Consider the following 20,958-nt stretch of genomic DNA (forward strand, 5'->3'; position numbering starts at 1 on the left):
TGACCTTAAACCGTTCCCCGCATAAATTTTCTCCAAGTTCTTTAAATTTTAAAGTCTGAAAGCGTTCAACCTCGCGACCACGAGTTGTCAGGCGGATCAAATCAGCGCCCGACAATTTTCGAGTGCTTGCTCCGCCGAATTTACATTTTTGGAGCATTCTTGAATTTCCCGTTTCTTCTTCTTCCCAATCAATATTAATTTATGAGACTTTCTTTCTTCGTTTTGAACGAAAGAAATTTTTAGATTGGTTTCGAAAATTTTATTTATTCAAAGACAAATTTTTTTTTCAGTTAAATTGGAGTAAGAGTGATTGAATATGCTTGAGGAAGAAGATACCATTTTTCAGTTTTCATGTTGACTTGTTCGTTTGCCAAATATATCACTGTATTATTCGGCCCGTAGTAGACATAATCGTTATATGTATTGAAGCAATTTTTCATCATCTCATCAGAGGCGTAGAAAAGCCATCCGAGGGGAATTCTGATTTGAGAGCCAGAATGATCGATGAGAGTGTTTTGGAGAACGAATTCGGAGTTTTCGATTCGATCAAGCACCATTTGGTGGAAAATGATTGACCCATCGCAATTGAGATAGGTGCCAGTGACAGTGAGAGGACGAGAGAAGGAAAATTTGTGGTGAAGGAGCACTAAAAAGATATTGTTATTAATGAAATACTCTATTAGACAGACCTAGTTCAAATTCGAAATCGCCGCATGTTTCGTGGCTATAATCCAGTTCTTGAATAGTCTCCCATCCACTTTTATTCAAATAAGTTCTAAATTTTAATCTTTTGAGAAGCAATTCAATTTCGTTTGTTTGGAATTCTTGTTCTTTAAACTTCGGATTGAGACTGAAGCCAGCCAAACTGCGCGGATAAATTATCATTGTTAGTTGAGTGAAGATGTTTTCGAGAGTCAACCAGTTTTTCATTTTCCAGTCTTCAATTCCCAAGTCATTTTTGATCGCCCATCTCAAAAGAGTAGTGACTGAAATGGGTACGCAAAGATTGGTTTCTTTTTGATTCAGAATATTTTTCGTGACGTTTTTGAAGTCGGAATTGATCTGTTTCGTCAGTTTTTGTTTTAGATTTGCCATTGCCGAAGACTTTGTCAAGTTCGGATCGTCCAAGGAAAAATGAGAAGGCGCATTTTCCAGAGAAATGATTTTTGAAACGCTCTCGATTTGTTTAATTGATGGATATTCTACTGTGAGCCACTCAGCATTGCAGGCCTAGAAAAATCTCTTTTATATAGAAGAAAAATTGCTGACCTTTAATTTCTCATTAATAGTTATTCTTTCGTCAATTTTTATTGGATTGAAAAGAAGACTCCACGCTGTCTTCCACCCACAAAGAATCAAAATGTGTAGTGGGGACTCAGATCCTCCAAGTGAATCACAAAGTTGACGACTATTGGCAAAAGCAGCGGATCCAGCAACTAGGGAAAAAATAAAAATTTGCCAATGTGATTTTAATTTCAAATTTACATAAATATCTCGATTCTTTATATTTGTTTCCTCTTCTTCTGTAGCCCATTTTGCTGTAGGTTCTTCTTCTTGTGACGTCTAGAATGATCCCAAAATCAATTAATTTAGCTTGTCCATATTTCAAGAGTACATTTTCCGGCTTCTTATCGCTATGAATAAGACCAATTTTTTCCAAATATTCGTATCCCTCCTTACTTCCAATGGCAATTCTCTTTCTTTCTTCCAAATCTAAGTTTTCTGCTTTCAATCTGCTTCGCAAATCTGAGTCACATTTTTCCATTATTGTGATCCATCCGAGACAATCCTCCCTTTTCAGATCTTTTGCCAAATAGATCTCGATGTTGACGAAGTTTTTGATCACATTTGGATGAAAAGGGATAACGGGGGCGCCATCTTCTTCTTTGTTTGCAGCGATTCCGTAATCTGGAAAATATTTTTTATCTAACCTTTACTCTCTAAAAAAGCATCTTTTACCTTCTGAAAGATAAATAACAAATTTCAACTCCTCTTTTTCATTCGTAAACAGGGCAGAATCAAAAGCCTGAACCCGAACAGCAACTTCCATTTCACCAACTCTTTCATGAAGAACAATAGCTTCTCCTCCAGTTGAGATAATATTCCACTGAGAAAATTTTTCGAGAATCCATTTTCCACGATCTTCTCTCAATTCTGACCGGTCGATTCTCCGATTTATTAAATTTGGATTTCTTTCAAGAATTGTTTCTTGCAGTGAAGTTATTGCCCATTCCTCTGACTCAATATCGAAAAAAGTTCTTCCTTTTTTTTCATCAAAAATCACCTTCTCCCATCTACCAGCCCAAGTGGATTCAAACTCGCATCTCTCAACCGACAAAATCAATCTGTCGAGATCATTTCTGCTTGTCGTTCTCTTCAATTTATATCGAAAACTTTCCAGCCATCTCTCGACATTTTCCCTCGTCAGTTTTTTGGGATGCGTAGGAACTAGCTCAAACTCATAATTCATAAAAAAAATATCAATCAAATAATAGACTACACGATTATCTGATCAATAAACTTTCTTGCGTGTTTACGACTCGGCTGACGCCGGGTAATGCAAATCTTTGCTTTTGATGGAAGATATTTGCCAGAGTTCGATCTTAACAAAAATAAAATGCTTCGTTTCTCTTTTCTGTATTTCGATGAAAGTTTCAACAGACAAAAGCTCTCTTCAGTCAAAGACAACGATGTCATAATAAGGCTCTGCTTTCATAAATGATTTTCAGAAGAGTGCCTTCACTATTTGTTAAGTCGGCACAAACCAAAATCAGGAAGTTATAAGATAGGAAGTGACAAAAAAAGGAAGTGCATTTTCTGAAGACCAATAAGATTGCTGCATTTGGCCTACCGGCCAATGAAAACCCATTCCAAAAATATCACTTCCTTTTTTGTCACTTCCTATCGTATTACTTCCTGATTTTGGTTTGGCCCGTTAAGTCATCCTTTAAATTTTTGAAAATCTTCCTAGATGAAAAAACTTTGTGAATGTTTCACAAATCTCTTGCAAGCTTTCTGCCGAACCGAAAGTGTTACTTTCGCCCATAATTCGCAGCCAATTCGGGCAGTCTTCCTTGATTTCAAAAGGTGCTTTTATTCAAAAATCAGTGAAATTGAAGTCATTCCAAAGTGTTTATCAGGAATCAAAGCGACCCCATTGACGAAACTCACAAATATAAAAACAAAAATAAATCTCGACATCTTCTTCTTTTTTTATTTAAAAAATGGTTGTTCTGCTTTCGCCAAAAATGATTTCGATGAATTTTTTAAGTTGAACAATTGACGCTCAAAGAGAATCGAAAAATGAATGATTTATTCACAAAGAGAAACAGATATTTACAGAAATTGATATTGACGGCTTGAGAGAGTCAATATCAAGAAAAAGATTCAACGAAGTTCAAGTTTTTTCTTCGATGGAAAAAAAGCGGGAAAACTGGAAAACTGAAAATTGAAAGGCGATTTTCGTTCGTCTTTTGGGGAAATGTTGGCAGCTCTTTGACTTCATACTCGTTTTGTTGGGAAAATTATTAATGATTTAAACTTTTTAAACGATTAATTATTATACGATTGAGATATGAAGCGGCTTATTGAAGCTCTGAAATAACATTTGTTAGTCAAAATATGAAATAAACTATCGGGGTAGCAGTGGAAAAGCGACTTTAAATTCGATCAAATTTTCGTCCAATGAGAAACCCGCTTTTGCCTCACCGACGAATCAGAAGCCGGAAAGGCGACCAACATAAATTATGTCGGTATTTAGCCGCTTTCCTCCATTTTTTGGGAATTTTTTTTTGAAAGTCATTTTTTCGATTTGGAAAGAACAGTAAGTTCTTGTAATTACCTTGATAGCAACTGGAATAGAAGACAGATCATCCGACCGATCCGAATAAACCGACATCGTCCGCTGAGGAGAATCCTTCGTCACACAGTACCACGTGATAATCGCCATGCACAGCACCACTGAAATCATTTTATTCCTCCTTGATTTCAATTTCGTTTTGACTCACCAAGAAAACCAGCCAGCAAGACAATGACGACGGGAAACTCGACGTAATCTGACATTTCCTGAACCGCTTCTTCGAGCAATTCTTCCGTTAGAACGCAAGTTTTTAAATCGTCGTACAGTCGAAAACCTTAAAATACATTTTCTTTCAAAAGCAATGTCTTGGAATTTTCGTCTCGGAAATTGTAAAATATTTCCGCGTGGAAAAAGTACAATTAAATCATTGGAGAACAGATCCACTTTGCTCGCTCTTTGGTAATCCCTTCCGAAAAAATGATGTTCCGATAAAAGGATATTACGTAAGCGGCAGAAACAAACGGAATTCTTGAACATTTCTAGAGACAGAAATAGGGAGAGGATTAAGGAGCTCCCTGCGAAAGAAAAGTTTGAATAAAAAAAATGAGTTTTTTAGTCAAAAATTAAAATTGAGAAGCCGCTTGCGGCTTCGAGCTAAAAATAAAGAAAGCCGCGTCGAGATCGGCTCGAAATATTGATTTTTCGAAGCTGAAAGCGGCTTCTCGATTTAAAATTTCAGTTAAAATGGGCAGTGGAAAAAATGAATTATGTTAAAGCACGTGAGAAAAATGCAGTGCTGTTGTCGGATTACTGTCAACCGAATCTCTGATCTGCGTTTTTTCGCTTCTCGTTTTGATTTTTCTTCTGAAATTTACCTGATCGGCAGCTGCAACTTGGACCAGTCGACTTCAACACGCAAAAGTGGTCGCATTCGCGCGGACAATTCACCTCTCCGGCTGCTGAAAAATCTTAACAAGAAATTTAATGTTAATTATTAAATTAACTTTCATAATAAATCGCTCAAATAAAATTATCATAAAAGATTGGTTTTTCTTAGAAAATGACTCTCAAGAAATCGTTTCGAAACCGCAAGTTTGAGATGATCGCAAAATTGTTATTATAATTATCCGTGAAAGAAAATAACATTTAAGTGCGCCGCGCCGCCAGCCGAGCTCAGCAGAAAATTACCCAGAAGATGTTACTTGGCCAGCGCTTTAGACACCTAGTTTTAATTGATTTGGCATTTTTTTATTTACAAAAAAGCGAATTATAAAGTAGGAGGTGTCCCTTGTTCATCCTCTTATTTTCGGCAAGTATGCCCTTGTTCACCTTTTGGCCAGATTTTGGTACTTTAAGCCAATCAAAAGCCAGATTCGTTCAAATTAGCCAATCACGAGCGACTCGCCTGGCTTAGCTTGGCTGGGCTCGACAACCTGTGTAGAAAACCTGAGTCAGGGTCAGAAAAAGAAAAAAGTCCTCTTCTGGACCCTGACTCAGGTTTCTTTCACAGGATGTTAAACCCACCGCCTTGAACACAAACCACCCGCTTTTTCCTACATACGGTAAGGCTACGTGGCCCAAGGATGAACGAGGGCACACTTGCAGGAAGTTGTTGAATGAACAAAGGCAGTTGCTATTTTTTTCAAAAAGTCATTTTCCAAACGAATTTTTAGAAACAGATCTCTCTTTTTGAAAAAGGCATTAGCATTTTGTTTTATCCACCGTCCCGATTGATCTGTCGCTGTGTTCCAAAATTCCAGCGCACGTTTTTGTTACGAGCCACCACAAATCCCAGAAACCGAAAATTGACGGCAACAGACAAACCTCTTTAGAACTGACTTGATTTGCGCCAATTCACGTCATTTTTTTTTTCTTTTTTGATGACAAAAAATTCGAATGAAGAATTTCGGTTTCGATAAAATTTTAATTAAACACCGCGAAATGGCGATAAAGAAATTAATGTAAGGAGGGTGACGCGAAAAGGACATAGTATTTTAAATTTTGCGGCTGCTCCAACTCACGACAGAATGTTCTTTTTGGTTCGGGGGTCGGGTGCTTAGAGAGGATAATTTGGTTTCTTGGGTGAAAAATTTTGGGAAACGGTCGGACTCATTACCAATTGGTAACCCATTACCAATTGTGGTAACCCATTACCAATTTTGGTAATGCATTACCAAATTCGTCAAAAAAGTGTCGATTTTTTCATTCGAAGAGCGAGTGTGCGCTCCGCGCCTGTATAATAGAAAATTTGTGGGGTGTTTTATTCATTAACTTGTCGAAAAAATTAAAATAAATTAATAATCGACAACCGAAAATTGGTAATGGGTTACCAAAAATTTGGTAATGAGTCCGACCGTTCCCGAAAATTTTCTCGTAGTTGAGGAGGAATTATGCATCGGCATCTTTTCTCCGAATCTTATCTTTGTCACACCCTTATTTTGGGGCGGTGTCTGGAACCGACAAAAAATTTCGACAAATTTTGCGTTGAAATTTTCAACCAATCAGAAGCCTGAATTCGTCAAACCGGCCAATCAGCCGCCCACGCAAAATTTGTCGAAAATTTTTTGTCGATTCCAGGCGCCACTCCTTATAAACAAAGGGCCTTTTTTGTCCGAATCTTATTGTGGTGACACCCTTATTTTTGAGAAAGAATAACGGTGCTTTGCCATTTTTTTAATTGACAAAGAGGGGGTCCTAATTTAACAGGTAGATTCCCTTATTAGCGGATATATTTTTGAACGCCTTTCTTATTATTCACGGTCTACCCCCTTAAGGGTACCTAGGTCGAGTTTGGGTACCCCCTTAAACCATTTTCTGACCAAAGAATCGAATTCTTCAGGTTCTGAGGAACAAAAAACTCTATAATGACCCTATGGCTATCTAAACGTTTTCACGGTCAAAAACCACTGTAAAGTATAAAATCTATAGGAAATGCTAGTGCCTCAAATTTTGACGAAAAATTTTTCATCTCCAATTTTGCTGATTAAGGGCTTAAATGAAAGCTTATGGCCTGGTTAACATCGTAGTGAAGCTTAAAATTGCCCAAGAAAATTAAATTCAGTTCAAAACCGGGGAAAATGGAAGCTTACCAAGCAAAAATGCGGAATTTGTGAAGATTAGACCAATCTTTTGAAAATTTTGTTAAAAAAATCTTTGAAATCCAAATATCTGTTCTGTCACGATTGAAGAGGAGGCTTTAGACTTTATGTATCCATAAAGAAAAAAAATGTTTGTATGAAAATTTTCGCCTGAATTTAGCGTCAAAGTTGGCCATTTTAGGCCGAGACGCCAACTTTGAGGGCATTTTTTCTGAAAAAAATTTTTGAAATCGAAAAAACTGCTCTGTCACGATCCGAGATCTAGGATAGATCTGTTGAATGAGCTATTGAAGAGCTTTTTTCGTTAAGAATTAAGGGTAGTAATTTACCCTCAAAGATGGCCATCTCGACCCAGGTACCCTTAAGCGTAAAACAGAAACGATGACCAGGCTCAAAGAATTTCTTTTGTTGCCCCACCCTTATGATAATTAAACTAGTGTGCGTGTAACAACCTGCGTCAGTGAACCTAGAAAAAAATGATGTTTCTAGCTACAGGTGCTTATTTTTCGCATTCTTCTTGATTCGAAAATTTTTTCTTCTGAAAACGGATAATTTCGGAGTTTTCAGTGATACCATCATTTTTTTATGGTTATTAGAAAATCGCACGATAAGACTGATTATTATCTTGTCATTTCTGAGGAGCTTGAGGTTGCTCTGATTTTTGGCTTGTTTTTTCAAGTGACTGCATTTTCACGTGAAGGGACAAACCAAAAATAGTAATTTTCGGAAGCAGTAATCATCAACCAAAGTGGGCGACCTTGGGGTCCCGCGAAAATGTCGAATTCAGCTTTTTTTAACTCCTGGGAAAGGAATCAACAATTTTTTTTTTTGAAGCTGAATGTTTTGAATGTCTGCTGAATGTCGTCGATGTCAAAAAAAAATGACATCTGCGGACATTTAAAATATTGAGAAGACATTAAAAATAATTTTGATAATAAATTATAATAATTTACAAATCATTTATTACAATATGAATAAATATCTTTTAATGTCATTAAACAGCGTGAAATGTCGACAAATGTCAAAATTTGACATCGTCGACTTTTTAAAGACATTCGAAAGACGTTCTTGAATCATGATACAAATTTGTTTGAAAACATTGAAAGGCAAGTTTTGTCCAATTCGAAAAAGCTCCGCGCCGCGAAAAAAAGTGGAAGTGAATGGAATCGAAAATTCAGTTGCATAATCGCTTCGGCCAGTACGTGCATCCAGCCGCGACATTCTAATTCGCTCAATCGGCTCCCCCATGCGTCCATAAACCGGCACGTGTTCGCTTTCAATTTTCTCGCCCCCCCCCTCTTTTTCGAATTTTTTTTCATCATTTCGTTTTTCGATTTTTTTGTTTTCTCGGAAATCAAGAAAATCGAACCGCAAAGTGATTATTTGACGCAACATAATTATCCTTGTTCAACAAAAACATTTGCCCCAGCTCATTTTTCGCCGAATTACTGGCCGATCCAGACATTCCAGCGGCCGCACTGGGCAGCGGAACTATTAACAAATTATTTCTTATCGACCTCAAGAATCCACCTGGATCGACAAAGATAGCTTTTTCTAAGAAGAGATTATCGTATTTCTAAGTCATTTCGAAGTGAAACCCTTATTTTCTATTCGCAATTTTCTGAGAAGAAACCTGAGTCAGGCTCCCAAATATCCTGTGTAGAAAACCTGAGAAAGAGTCTGAAATGTCCCCAAAAAACATCGAAAACGTAATTTTCTTGGCCTTTATTGATCCTGGCGCTTGACCCTGCTGTCAGTGTTTTTTGCTTTCTAAATCAGACACGCTCGCTTCAGAAATATGCGTTGCCGGCGGTTAATCCGACGCGGCGAGGTTAGCTTATCGAGTCATCTGGCGAAAACATACAGAAGGCTCAAAAAACTCGCTTCTGTTTTTTCTCAGTTAAATTAACTCTATTAGAGCTAAGACTCGAACAAAATAAGGCACTCCCTTATTTTTGAGCCAGATCTGGGGAGGGGAATTGGATCAAAATAGGCTTTTTTATCTAATACATGTATCGTATTCCAACCGTTTTGTAGAAATCCTGAGTCAGGGTCTCAAAGATCTTTAGGGAAAAGCCGCGTTGCAAAAAACTTTTTGACTCAAAAAATGCAAAAAATTTTTTGACTCAAAAAATGCAACAAATTTTTTGACTCAAAAAATGCAACAAATATTTTTGACCAAAGAAAATGCAAAAATTTTTTGACTCAAAAAATTCGCGTAGCGATTTTTCACTAAAGACCTTTCAGACCCTGACTCAGGTTTTCTACACAGGTTTTTGAGGCCATCTCAAAGATTTTCGATGATTTCATAGCTTTTCTGGGAAAATTATTCAGAAGCAATATTTGGTCAGATTCTGGCAATTAAAATTTCGTGGAGCAGCGGAGAATAAACATGTCAGTCTTGATTTATTTTCGCGCCACGTGTGCAGGTGTTTTCTTTATATAAGTCCCTTTTCAAAGGAGGAAAAAAAAGATAATTGGAAAAAGAGTGACACTTGTGTGATCACCGCAGAAACGAAAAACATGGCCATTTACGCGGCCATTTGCCGCTTTAGAAAAAAAAACGGCGAACCCAATAGCCGCAACTGCCATTTTGCTTGTTCGAACTAAACAAGGAATGTAAATGCGCATTTCAACCACACAACAGGGCGATTCAATTTAACATGCTGAACATTTTCTTTTGTAACAAGAAATGCCAAAAAAAAAATTTAAAATAGGGGTCCGGAACCTTACTTAGTTAAAAGCCTGAGTCAAGCTTTAAGGAGGTGGTGGTCGAGAATCGGATTTTTTTCAACAAAATTAGCTCAAAATTTTTCAAAAAAATTTTTTTTTTCTCATCGAAAATTGGTTTAAAAGGGTTCAAATTATGTGGGCGACATAGTTTGAAAAAAAAATTTTATCGGAAAAAGCTCAAAATATGCTCCTCAAGTGGACCTATCTCTTGACAAAATTGTGAGGAAACCCTTAAATTTTTTTCGAAATTAAATTTATTGTGAAGATAGTTCAGACCCTTAGGCGTGTGGGCAAAATAGTTTCAGAAAGGTTCTGTTTCATTTTGAGGTCGCAGAAGCTGATTTAAATAGTGTTGTTTTCTTAAAAATCGTCATTTTTCACCCAATTTGAGCTCTGATTTTCGAAAAAATCACAACTATTTTCAATTATTGCTTTTTTATTAGTAAAATCTTATATTTTAACGATATCTCGCACCAAAAATCATACTAATATCGGTTTTTGTATAGAAAATCAAGTTTTGAAGTTCCGAGAAATCGTAAATTCCCGATATTCCCGATTCGATATTTTCTAAAGTAAAGTTGATCCAATCAAAAAATGGTAGGGACCAAAAGTGTTCCTTTTTTATCGAGGAATTCAAAAATAAAATCAAAATTTCAAAATGTCGACAAAAATATTCTCGACCACCACCCCCTTAAAGAAGCAAAAACGAAAAGCCGCGCAGTGGCTTTTTCAAAAAACGAAACCGCGTAGCGGCTTTGCAAGTACGCAATATTTTTTGTCGATTTATATTTATTAATCAAAAAAATTATGATATATATTAAATAAGACAAAATATAATTGAATAAATATAAGTAATATTTATTTATTTTATTATATATTTAAATATATATCGACAAAAAATATTGTGTACTTGCTAAGCCGCTTCGCGGCTTCATTTTTTGAAAAAGCCGCTACGCGGCTTTTCGTTTTTGCTCCTTCAAAACAGTTTTGACTCAGGCTTTTGAGTCAAGTTCAGTCAAATCATTCGCCCGTTTAAATTTGGATCTCTGTTTGTAAAAAGACCGGCTGAAGTAAGAGCGCTGTGATCGGCTTATTCTATTGCCTGAAAGTGATATGCTAAGAGGATAACTGTGCATTCTCGCTTGGGCATATCATTTCAGCAAAGTGGCACAAGCGGCTTTCGCCTGTTCAGCTGAAAAAATTCCAGCCCCCTCGCGATAGCGGAAGTGCCTTCAAAAAGAACGTGTGTTTAGCCGCTTTTTTGGAGCAGCGATTTTTTAGAATTTTTAAAACAGATTAGCCAGGAAAAAGCACTTTCCGGGACATTTTTTACGAAAATTTTTAAACGAAAAAAAACCTGTGTAAAAATCCTGAGTCAGGGTTCTGAGAAAATTTTTATGACAAAAAGCCGCGTTTTTATGATGACTCATTTGCGGCTTTCTTAAAAAAAGCCGCGGCGCTCCTTCCGTTAAAAATTTTTCAGACCCTGACTCAGGATTTCTACACAGGTTTCCCTGCTCCAGCAATAAGATTAAAGAGCCCCCTCCTAACGCTTACGTATCACCTTAATCACTCCAACCACCGGAAAGAAAAGGGCGAATTAACCGGCGGTTTTGAATCAACATCCTTATCTAACCAAAGTCTAGCCTCTCAGAGCTTTAATTTGGACCTTTTGCGGCTTCTCAGAAAATTTTCAAGCAACAGTTAAATCGAGCTGCATTTTCAGTAAAACATTTTGAAAAACAGAAGCACTTTTGGACTTGAGTACCATCAGGTGGTTTTCGCCAAAACTTATGAATATTCAATGAAATGGCCAAAAAGGGGACGTCATAAGTTGGGGGGTTAAGTTTTGAAATAAACAATTTTTGAATATAAAGCAGACAAATTCAGAATTCAACGGCTTTATGGAAAATATCAAAAATAAAAATCGACAGAAAAAAATCATCATTATAACGAAAAAACTACTTAAGGGTGTCCCCATCTTAAAAGATTTTTCATTCAGTAAGGGATTCCCCTGTTTAACGGATTTTCAAGCCTCTGTTGGAGAAAATCCGTTCAATAAGGGACCTCCTTACTGAACAAAAAATCCGTTAGCATGGGGATACCCTTAAGGAATTTTTACGTTAAAATGAAAATTTCCTATTTCAAATTTGAGGAAGCAAATTTAAGGGAAAAGCTTATTGGTTCCACGATTTTCACGGTTCCAAAAAGCCAAAAATCATAATTGCTTATCTCCTCGTTGGGTACGTGTTTGGCTCGGCTAAACCCTCTTTGGAACACGTCTTCGGTTCTAGCATCCGAAGAAAGCTGCTTCAGGTGCTCGGGAGATACAGGTGATTAATTGAGTCCGAATCCTTTATTCGCCCTTGCGTAAGAAAATCAACGTTGGCGCGGATAAGCCCCCAGCTGCTTTTCCGATCTTTCTGTAATTTTCATCAAAAGCTCGTTTTTTCGGAAAAGGTCGCTTCCATTTTCCCGAAAATTTAAAAGAGACTAAATTGATCAAGAAGGTGCGGGCTCGGTAACCTGTTTGGAAAACCTGAGTCAGGTTTTGAAGAGCCTAAATGAAAAGCCGCATAGCGGCTTTTTAAAAATCAAAGCCGCGTAGCGGCTTCGCAAAATTATCTTTCCCATCTTTTTTTTAGTTTCGCAAAAATAAAAAAAAAAGATTGGAAAGATAATTTTGCGAAGCCGCTGCGCGGCTTTAATTTTAAAAAAAGCCGCTTTGCGGCTTTTCATTTAGGCTCTTCAAAATCTGACGTAGGTTTTTTTTTACTTTTCAAATGCAATGAATGAGAAATGAGTTATTCTTGTTTATATTACTAAAGAAAAAACTCGTGCAGGAGGAGCTTGTCAGAAAAAATATTATGAAAAGCTGCTGCCCAGGCGAGGGTTTAAGAAAGCCAAATATTTTCAAAAGCGAGTCGGAAGAAAACGAACTCAGAACCGCGAAATTCCATTCCAGACATTATTCAGTTTTTTGAAAATATTCACGAGCCAGGAAATGGCAGCCAAATTCTGCTTGTTGTTTTCTACTTTATCGAATTACTGTAAAATCAAGCAACTGGAGGATTTTCGGAAAAACTGCGAGGGAGCTTCCCTAAATTGTTGATTTTCAAATTCAAAAAGCGAGCGCTATATTCTGATTGGTTACTCGAATGAGAATAATCGACAATCTTGGGCTCATTTTGAGAAGTTTTATTGACAATCTAGGGATATTTTAGGCCCAAAATTGTCAATAAAACTTCGAAAAATGAGCCGATCATTGTCGATTTTTGATGCGGTGGATTATCCAATCAAAACGTCGTGCTCGCTTTTTGAATCGGAAAAACGACAATTTAGGAAAGTACTCCTTAAATTTCACAAACATTTTAAGACAAAATTATTTCGGCAAAAATGTATTTTTTCAATTTTTTGAGTCTTTTTTCCGAGTCGACTCTTAATTTGATTTCTTGTATTTCCGTGGGAAGCCCTTATGAAATGAGCCCGGAAATTGATCTGATAATAGCAGACAGTTTCTTGTTCAAAGCATCGGCTTATGTCTCGCTAGCAAAAACGGATGAACCAAAAAAGGGGATGAAAGTAAAAGTGAGACAGGAACTTCGAAAAGCACTAAAAGCCGCAAAAGCTCTTTTGCTTAAATTGAAAAACGATCTCTAATCGCAAGATAAGATTTGAGAGATAACAGATGGACTCGAGCCCCTTTTTTTCGGCGAAATTTCAATTCGAAAACTGGGGGAAGATAAAAGTGTTCAAAAAAGACATAAGTTGTTTTTGGAAAAGTTTTGCTAAGCCGACCGAAATCCGGGTAGATTAGCGGCTCGTTCTAAAATTCAATCCGGAACAGGGGAGACACGTGTGGATGCTAGCTACTTTTTGCGCTTTTTGACTGAGTTTTGAGGAAAAATTGTGTTTTCAACAAAAATTTAATCGTTTCTCTCTCTTATTCACGAATAGAAAATCAATTATTTTGTCTATAAAGCAAGAAAATCAAGATAAACGATCAAAATGTCCCAAAAAAAGACCAAAAGCCGGCAGCGGGTTAAATTTTTAAAAACACGAATAAACAAGGGACACCCTTAAAAATAAAAATAGTTGATACGAGAGAAATAAAGTTGCAAACCTGAAAATCAGTCTGACCAAAAAATTGGCAATTTTTCTTAATGGGTTCTTAATGATTTTATTGGTAGAAATAGATTAAAAACGATGATTTTCAATATCATTTTTTTATACTTACAATTAATAAAAGTCCTTATTTTCTGATTCTCTTCTTCTTTTTCGCAAGATACAATACCTGGTTGAAAAGCTTGAGAAAAACCGAATCCGAAAATTCCGAGAATCAAAAATTGCGAAAATATGGCTTTTGATGAAATCATATTTTAATCCTTCTTTTCTCGATTTAATATTTTCTCTTGGTTGAGCTGCGAAGATTCTCTTTCAAAACAGTTCTTTTTGGTTAATTTTTCCGGCGCCGGACGACCGGGACAGTGCGCGCGCGGTGGAGCGCGTTAGGTGGCGCTAGAGCCGGAGCGCGCTTTTTTTCGTGAGTTTTCAGGAAATTACCGCATTTCTGATATAAAACGAGTTTTGTTTTGATAAATGATAAAATAAGGGAAGATGAAAAAATATTTTTATCACTTAAATTTTAAGAGAATTATCATTGAGACACCCTTATTTTCATTGAGAAATATTGATAATCATTTTTTACATTCTTTCTTGCTTTCTTCTTTTGAAACTTCTAATTTAATTATGGTTTCATCATTTTAGTACCCGAAAAAACAATATTTTCTTCAGTTGACTCACAAAAAAATCCGTCCACTTCGGTACGCGTCTAAAATTAACAAGATACTCAATCTGCGCGATCCTCTGCTGACCAGCTTTTTAATACCGCGCTTAGTATATTTCAAATGCTCTTATCGACGAAACTTAAGTCAATTGGCTTACGAATATTTTTTTGCTTGAAAACGTGCCTTGATCAGCGTTTTTCATATTTTGGAGAATTTGGAATTTTTAGCGCTTTGATCAATGCTCAATCTTGTTGACAATGACGGAAAGCTCGTAAAGGGCTTTTTTATGCTTGTTGATGAGTTGAGGGGGTAAATATCCAATTTTTAGCTGTTAAAATGCAAGTTCAATTTTTCAAATCAACAGCGAGGGATAAAAACTCAGCATTTATTGACAAGTAGAACAAGAAATTTGAAAGATAATTTAATCAGATTCGGAAGAGCTACTAGAAGTCGAGCGATCAGAATTGGTGCCACCAATAGTATTGGGACCAGAGACAGGCACTTCAGTAAGAGTTATTGAATAAGCTTGAGGGAGGAGGTACCATTCTTCAGGAATCATATTCTCCGTTTCATTTGCCAGTTGAAGAAATTCACCATTTGGGCCGTGATAATCAAAGTCGCCATTCAAGTTTTTGCAATCCTCCATCATTTTTTCTACAGCATAGTAACGATTTTGAACAAAAATACGCAATTGAGGAAGTGAATGAGAAAGAAGAGTGTTTTGAAGCACGTATTCGTCGTTTTCGACCCGGTCAAGAACCATTTGATGAAAGAGCACTTCGCCATCGGGTTTGAGATACGCCCCGGTTACTGTAAGAGGACGCGTAAAGACAAAATTATTGTGGAGGAGAACTGAAAAACGGATATTTCCTCGAATTTTTATTTTTAATACCTGACGCGTAGTCGAAATCAGAGTTATTTGTGTCCATATATTTGATTATGTCCCATCCCGGTTTATTCAAGAAAGTTTTTAGTTTGAGTCGTTTCAAGAGCAATTCAATTTCGTTGTCTTGAAATTCTTTTTCTTGTTTATTCGGATTAAGATTCAGTCCAGCCAAACTCCGAGGGTAAACAACCATCGTCAGTTTAGTTAAGATTTTTTCAACTGTAAAATATTCGTTCATTGACCCATTGTCAATTTTCAAGTCGTTTTTGATTGCCCATCGAAGAAGAACAGATACTGAGATTGGAACACAAAGATTTGTGTCTTTTTGATCGAGAACATTTTTTGTTAGGTTTTGGAAGTCCAGATACGTTTGTTTCGCCAATTGCATTTTTAAATCCGCCATAACAGAAGACTTTGTCAAGTTTGAATCGTCAAGATCAGGGTTCTAAATCTGATCCCGAGCTCAGTAGTCTTAGTCGAATCTACTTTAAAGCATTTTCAAAATCGCTAGTGTAAGTCTAGTCTAGTCTTGAGATTTTCCTAAATTGCTCGTCTTAGTTTAGTCTAGTCTATAAAATGAATTTAAGGCTTGTTTTCAGGGAAAATATAAAGCCAAATACGATGATGACACGCCAAAACTCATGTTTGCGATAGACAATCTCTCTTGCTCATCAGATTTTTAAGTCTCAGTCTTGTATTGTCTAGCGGACTATTTTCGAGATCTGAGTTAATTAAGTCATAATTGTATTTTACACTAAGACAAGACTAGACTTAGATTTAAGTCGGAATCAGACTAGTCTATTTAGAACCCTGGTCAAGACAAAGATATGATGAAGCGTTCTTCAAAGAAACGATACTAGTAAGCTTGTGAATCTTCGTTTTCTTTGAAAATTCTTCGACGCCCATAGACTTGTTATCAATTTAATTCTTTGAGTTACAAATAAATCTTACTTTGAGCTCATTTTTTATCTGATTTCTCTCGTTCTCTTCAATCGGCTTATAACTCAGTGACCATGCAGTCTTCCAATCGCACATCAAAAAAACGTCAATGTTGCTCGCTTCAGGTTTCGGACTACCCAGTATCAACGAAAGGATTTGATGAGTTTCGCAGAATGCAGCGGACCCACCAGCTTAAAATCTTAAAGCGAAAAGATGAGAAACACTCACTTAAATTCGACTCCGACGTATATTTCCGGCCTCTCCTTGCATATCCCATCTCTCTGTAGCTTTTTCTTTCAGTTTTTTCTTCGATTAAACCAAAATCTATCCATTTGGGTGATTTGTTTTTCAACAAAATATTCTCGGGCTTCTTGTCATGATGCTCTATTCCGATCTTTTTTAAATACTAGATTAGGGCTTATAAATGTTATGCCGAGAATCTTCCGAAAATATTTGTGTCTTTTTATTATAATATTTATCATATTTATTGATATGCGCTTATCGAATGATCTTTTAAATTTTTTTTACAACAAAATCATGCATAATTAACAAGCCCGTTACTTAAAACCAGAGTGGACTCCCTGAGAAATTTTCTTTCTCTCTTTTAGATCAATATCTTCATTTTTCAACCGTGCTCTCAAATTCGAGTCGCAGAGTTCCATTATTGTTATCCAACCCAAACAATCTTCTTTTTCGTCATCAGTAGCCAAAAAGATCTCGATATTCGCAAAATTTTTCACGACATTTTCGTGGACAGGGATGACGTTTGATAAGTTTTGTTTGTCATCTTCGGCAATTTCGTAATCTAAATTATAAGTTAAACATTTTTCGTTGAAGGTTAATTTTTACCTTTTGAAAGATGAATCTCGAACTTAGTGTCTTCCTGTTTTTTTGTAAAAAGCGCCGAGTCAAAAATTTGAACACGAACAGCAACTTCAAGATCACCAATTTTTTCTTTCAAAACAATCGCTTCGCCTCCAGATGATATCAAATTTTTACTCAGAGAAGAATCAAGAAACCACTTTCCAGATTCTTCTTCAAGCAAAGATCGATAGATCGGAATTTCTTGTAACGTTTTGGTTATTTTCCTTTGAAATTTGGTAAGTCGCCATTTTTCTGTATATTTGGGATTTTTCGGGTCTCCCGGTTTACTTATAGAAAATTTTCCGTCCTTGTCCATTATCATTCGAATTGAAACTGCCGTGACTGCTCCTTCACCATCCTTGAAAATCATTTCATACCAGCCTGCAGATTTATCGTCGTTAAAGTCAGTTCTATCGATAGACAATATGAATCTGTCTAAATCATTTCTCGTCGTTTCTCTTTTCAATTTCTTAGCAAATGTCCCGAGCCAAGCCTCGATGGCTATTCTTGTCAATTCCTTCGGATGCGTTGAGACTCTCATAACCGAAATCCTTGAATGAAACGAGTTTCCAAAAACGAAATATAACTTGCAGAAAGCAAACAGTTAAAAGCACAAAAATCACCATATAAAGATAATTTCTTTTCATTTCTGTGAAATCTACAGATATACCAGGCAAATCACGTTTTATGCCGTTTAAACGGAAATCTTCGAGGAAATAATAACCTTTTGAATTTCATTTAAACAGTCGAAAATATTTTTCTTTAGTATCGTACAGATTCCATCACCCAATCATCAGACAACTCGCTCAGGTCAATCTCCGAATTCGTCAATGCGCATTCTCGGTCCAATTTGTTAATGCGCTTCTTGATCTTCTCAATATTTCTCGTATGCCCTAGATTTCTCCGTCGCTCTTTCCGCTGAATCTTTTCTTCTTCGGGTAGTTCAGGGAGAGCTTTTGCGGTTTCATGGATTTCTCGAGCGAGACAGACGCCGGAGTTTTCAACGGGAAGTTCTTTCATCGAGTCGGCCCCTTTTGAAAGAGGGGTTGAGCGGGGTTTTCTCGAGCGTTTTCGGTTCTCTGAAGGAAATGATAAAAACTTGAGGCGTTTGAAAAAATACCTTGTTTTTCAATTTTGTTCTCTTCTATGTCTCCAAGACTGACTTTCTTGCTCCCAAGCAGAACGACATTGACATCATCGATTCCATCATTCGTCGTGGAATTTTTTCTGATCAAAATTTGATTGTTTGCCTGACAAACCATTTGAAGCAATTCTTTTTGGCGAATTTCTTCCGGAGTTAATCTTCTTGGAATCACGGGGCGATCGGTAGAGGGGAGAGCTTTCTGGTCTTTGGCGAGGAGCATATTTACATAAATGGCGGTGAAGGTCGAAGAACCGACGCCGATGAGCTCCAATGAGCAGTGCTGTTCGGTCCATTAGCTTGACTTTCGAGTGGCCTTGCAGAAGCATGAGCGCGATGTAGTCGATCAAGCAGCAGACGCCGAGATAGACGTAGCACAGCGAGTTTTGTTGCGTCTCCCAGAGGAAGAACTTGTAAAAGATGTCACATCTTCATTTTTTGAGTACTCAGAGTACGCAGATTTCGCGCGTTCTATGACTTCCTCTTCAAATACCAGTGACGCGCGGGCAGGCAAGTTCAAATATTAACTGCAAACTCAGAAACGCAGAAAATTCCAAATCTTGCCCTCTTTTTGCAAGCATTCTTACTCTAAGAGAAAAAAGAGCTTTTCGTTTTTTTTTTTGAAGATGGCGCGATCATTGTGAGGGTTTCAAAATAAAGGTTTTTTATTGGATTTCATTTAATTTTGATTGAGATTTTCAAAACTCTTTGAAAGAAAAACGGGCGATACTCTGGAATCCTCGAGTCGAAATTCGACGGGGGCCGAGGCGTCACCAGAGGAAGGGACAATGAAACCGGCCAAATCGTCGCCTTGAAATGGATCAAAATGATAAGTTCGAGCCAGATCGAGGAAACCGAAGAAGAAGCGCGAAATCTGGAAATGCTGAGCAGCGGAAACCAGTTCATCGTCCAGTTCGTCGATTTCTTGCCGATGGAAAGGCCGGACTGGTTCAAGCTCACTTCGATTTCGTTTCTGGTCATGGAGTTTTGCGAGCTTGGAAGCTTGAGCGACTGGATCGGGCGAAGAAAGCAGCAAGGGCGATGGACGAGCGCGGAAGAAGTGGCTTTGATCGGAGCTCAAATCATTTCCGCGCTGGCTTTTTGCCACTCAAGGGACATTGCGCATCTGGATGTCAAGCCGCAAAATGTGTTCATCAAAGGAGATGGCATCACTGTAAGTTAATTTCTAGGTATTTTTTTCATAAAGAATTAGATCCGGGTCGGAGATTTTGGAAGCGTCATGCACTTGGAGTCGATTGAAGCCACAATTGAAGGAACCAGGACTGATGGAGTCAAGAATACGCTGATTTACACTCCTCCAGGAACGAATTCGATAATAAATGAGGAATAAAAGAAGATTTTCGGTGTCGAATTCGTTAAAAGAGTCGTTTACCGAACCACTTAGAAGATCAGCTCGCCTAGATGTTTGGGGATTCGGCCACATTATTCAAGAACTTTTGACTTTTGAGCACGCTTTCTGCCGAGTCGATGGAAGACCAACAAGAAATCAACGACAAATCGGTAAATATTCCAACTCACTCGAGTCTATCAATTCCTTAGTGAACAATATTTGCGATCACAAACGAACAAAACTTGCCGAAATCCGCGGCGAAAACGAAGAAATGGTCGACTTCGAAATTCTTCTCCAAAAATGCCTGAATCCTCGAAAACTGCTTCGCCCGGAAAATGCGCTTCAACTGCGCGGCGAAGCGATCTTTTGCGAGTTTTTGGAGCGAATCGAAAGCGGCGAAGCTCCAAATGAAATCATTGCTCCTCCAGAAGAAATCATCAGGAGACTGAGGGAAACCAATCAGCAGCAGGAGGATTTGATTGAGGCGCAGAAGAGGAGGATTCGGGAGCTGGAAGCGAAACTTGAGAAAAATGAAAATAGAAAGAGGAAAATTCGAGAATTGAAGCAGATTTGTAAAGAACAACAAGAAAATGAGCAGGTTACATTTTGAAAAAAGGCGGTGACTCATAATTAAATTTTGATCTTTTTAAGAATTATTTTTTATTTTAGAAAATCCTCGCCGAGATCGCAAATTTGAAGCAAAAACTCGAAAAGCAAGAAGAAGACTTGAAGAACATTTCGGCTGAAAACGAGCGAAAAAATCAAATTGAAGAAAATTTGAAAATTGAAAATCGAAATATGAAGATAGAAATTGAAGATTTGAAGCGAGAACTTGATCAATTCAAAAACAGAAGACAAGATGCTTTGAATCAGAGAGAACAACGAGGAGAATTCAATTTGGCGCCGATTGCTCAGCAAGTTCAGAGCATGGAAATAAGAGTCGATGAGGAGAGGAGAAATGAGTTGGAGAAATTGAGAAGAGAGTTGGGAGCAGTCGGCGGCGCGGGGCATTACTTTCAGGATGATAGATATACAGCTCGTGGTGGAGTAAGAAATATTATGGAAGAAAACGAAGTGCGAAACATCCTGAAGCTGCTGGCTTTCGGCGAAATTAAAATCAACTTGAAGGAACGGGAGTTTTAAATTTTTAAGCGAAAAGAGAATTTCGAATAACTCTCCGCGAAGTTTTTACATTGGCAGAGGTGGGAGGTCGCGGAGAATGGATGGAATCTCAAGTTCAAAGCTGGTAATAAGGATTTAGGAGGAGATGGTTGGCATCATCTCTGGATCGGAAGCAAAGGTAAGAAAGTAAAATTTCAATTTTTTAAATTTCATTTTAGACGGGGGAGTGCGATTTAAA

At 37.4% G+C, this 20,958-nt stretch overlaps 3 protein-coding genes across 5 annotated transcripts; 2 read left to right on the forward strand and 1 right to left on the reverse strand.

The window, feature by feature from the left end:
- Positions 1–3,296: 3,296 nt before the first annotated feature.
- LOC145704373 (uncharacterized) lies at positions 3,297–14,077 on the reverse strand. Of its 3 annotated transcripts, none has more exons than XM_081781825.1 (5): positions 13,925–14,077; positions 4,675–4,755; positions 4,008–4,133; positions 3,842–3,960; positions 3,297–3,595 (listed from the first exon to the last, which is right to left on the reverse strand). In XM_081781825.1, the coding sequence occupies exons 1-5, from the start codon at positions 14,004–14,006 to the stop codon at positions 3,560–3,562; spliced, it is 444 nt and encodes a 147-aa protein (XP_081637951.1). In that variant the 5' UTR covers positions 14,007–14,077; the 3' UTR covers positions 3,297–3,559. The 3 variants fall into 3 exon arrangements, with proteins under 3 accessions (XP_081637951.1, XP_081637950.1, XP_081637948.1); XM_081781824.1 differs by having other exon boundaries at positions 4,675–4,758; XM_081781822.1 differs by having other exon boundaries at positions 4,675–4,767.
- A 4,755-nt stretch (positions 14,078–18,832) lies between these two features.
- On the forward strand, positions 18,833–19,598 carry LOC145701437 (uncharacterized). Its single transcript, XM_081778657.1, has 2 exons — positions 18,833–19,421; positions 19,461–19,598. Exons 1-2 carry the CDS (start codon positions 19,074–19,076, stop codon positions 19,596–19,598), a joined length of 486 nt encoding a protein of 161 aa, XP_081634783.1. The 5' UTR covers positions 18,833–19,073.
- Positions 19,599–19,634: 36 nt separating this feature from the next.
- Positions 19,635–20,211, forward strand: LOC145704929 (uncharacterized). Its single transcript, XM_081782389.1, has 2 exons — positions 19,635–19,768; positions 19,808–20,211. The coding sequence occupies exon 2, from the start codon at positions 19,870–19,872 to the stop codon at positions 20,206–20,208; it is 339 nt and encodes a 112-aa protein (XP_081638515.1). The 5' UTR covers positions 19,635–19,768; positions 19,808–19,869; the 3' UTR covers positions 20,209–20,211.
- The last annotated feature ends 747 nt before the right edge of the window (positions 20,212–20,958 follow it).

This window comes from Oikopleura dioica, chromosome PAR (assembly GCF_907165135.1).
Source record: "Oikopleura dioica chromosome PAR, OKI2018_I68_1.0, whole genome shotgun sequence".
Classification (NCBI taxonomy): Eukaryota; Metazoa; Chordata; class Appendicularia; order Copelata; family Oikopleuridae; genus Oikopleura; species Oikopleura dioica.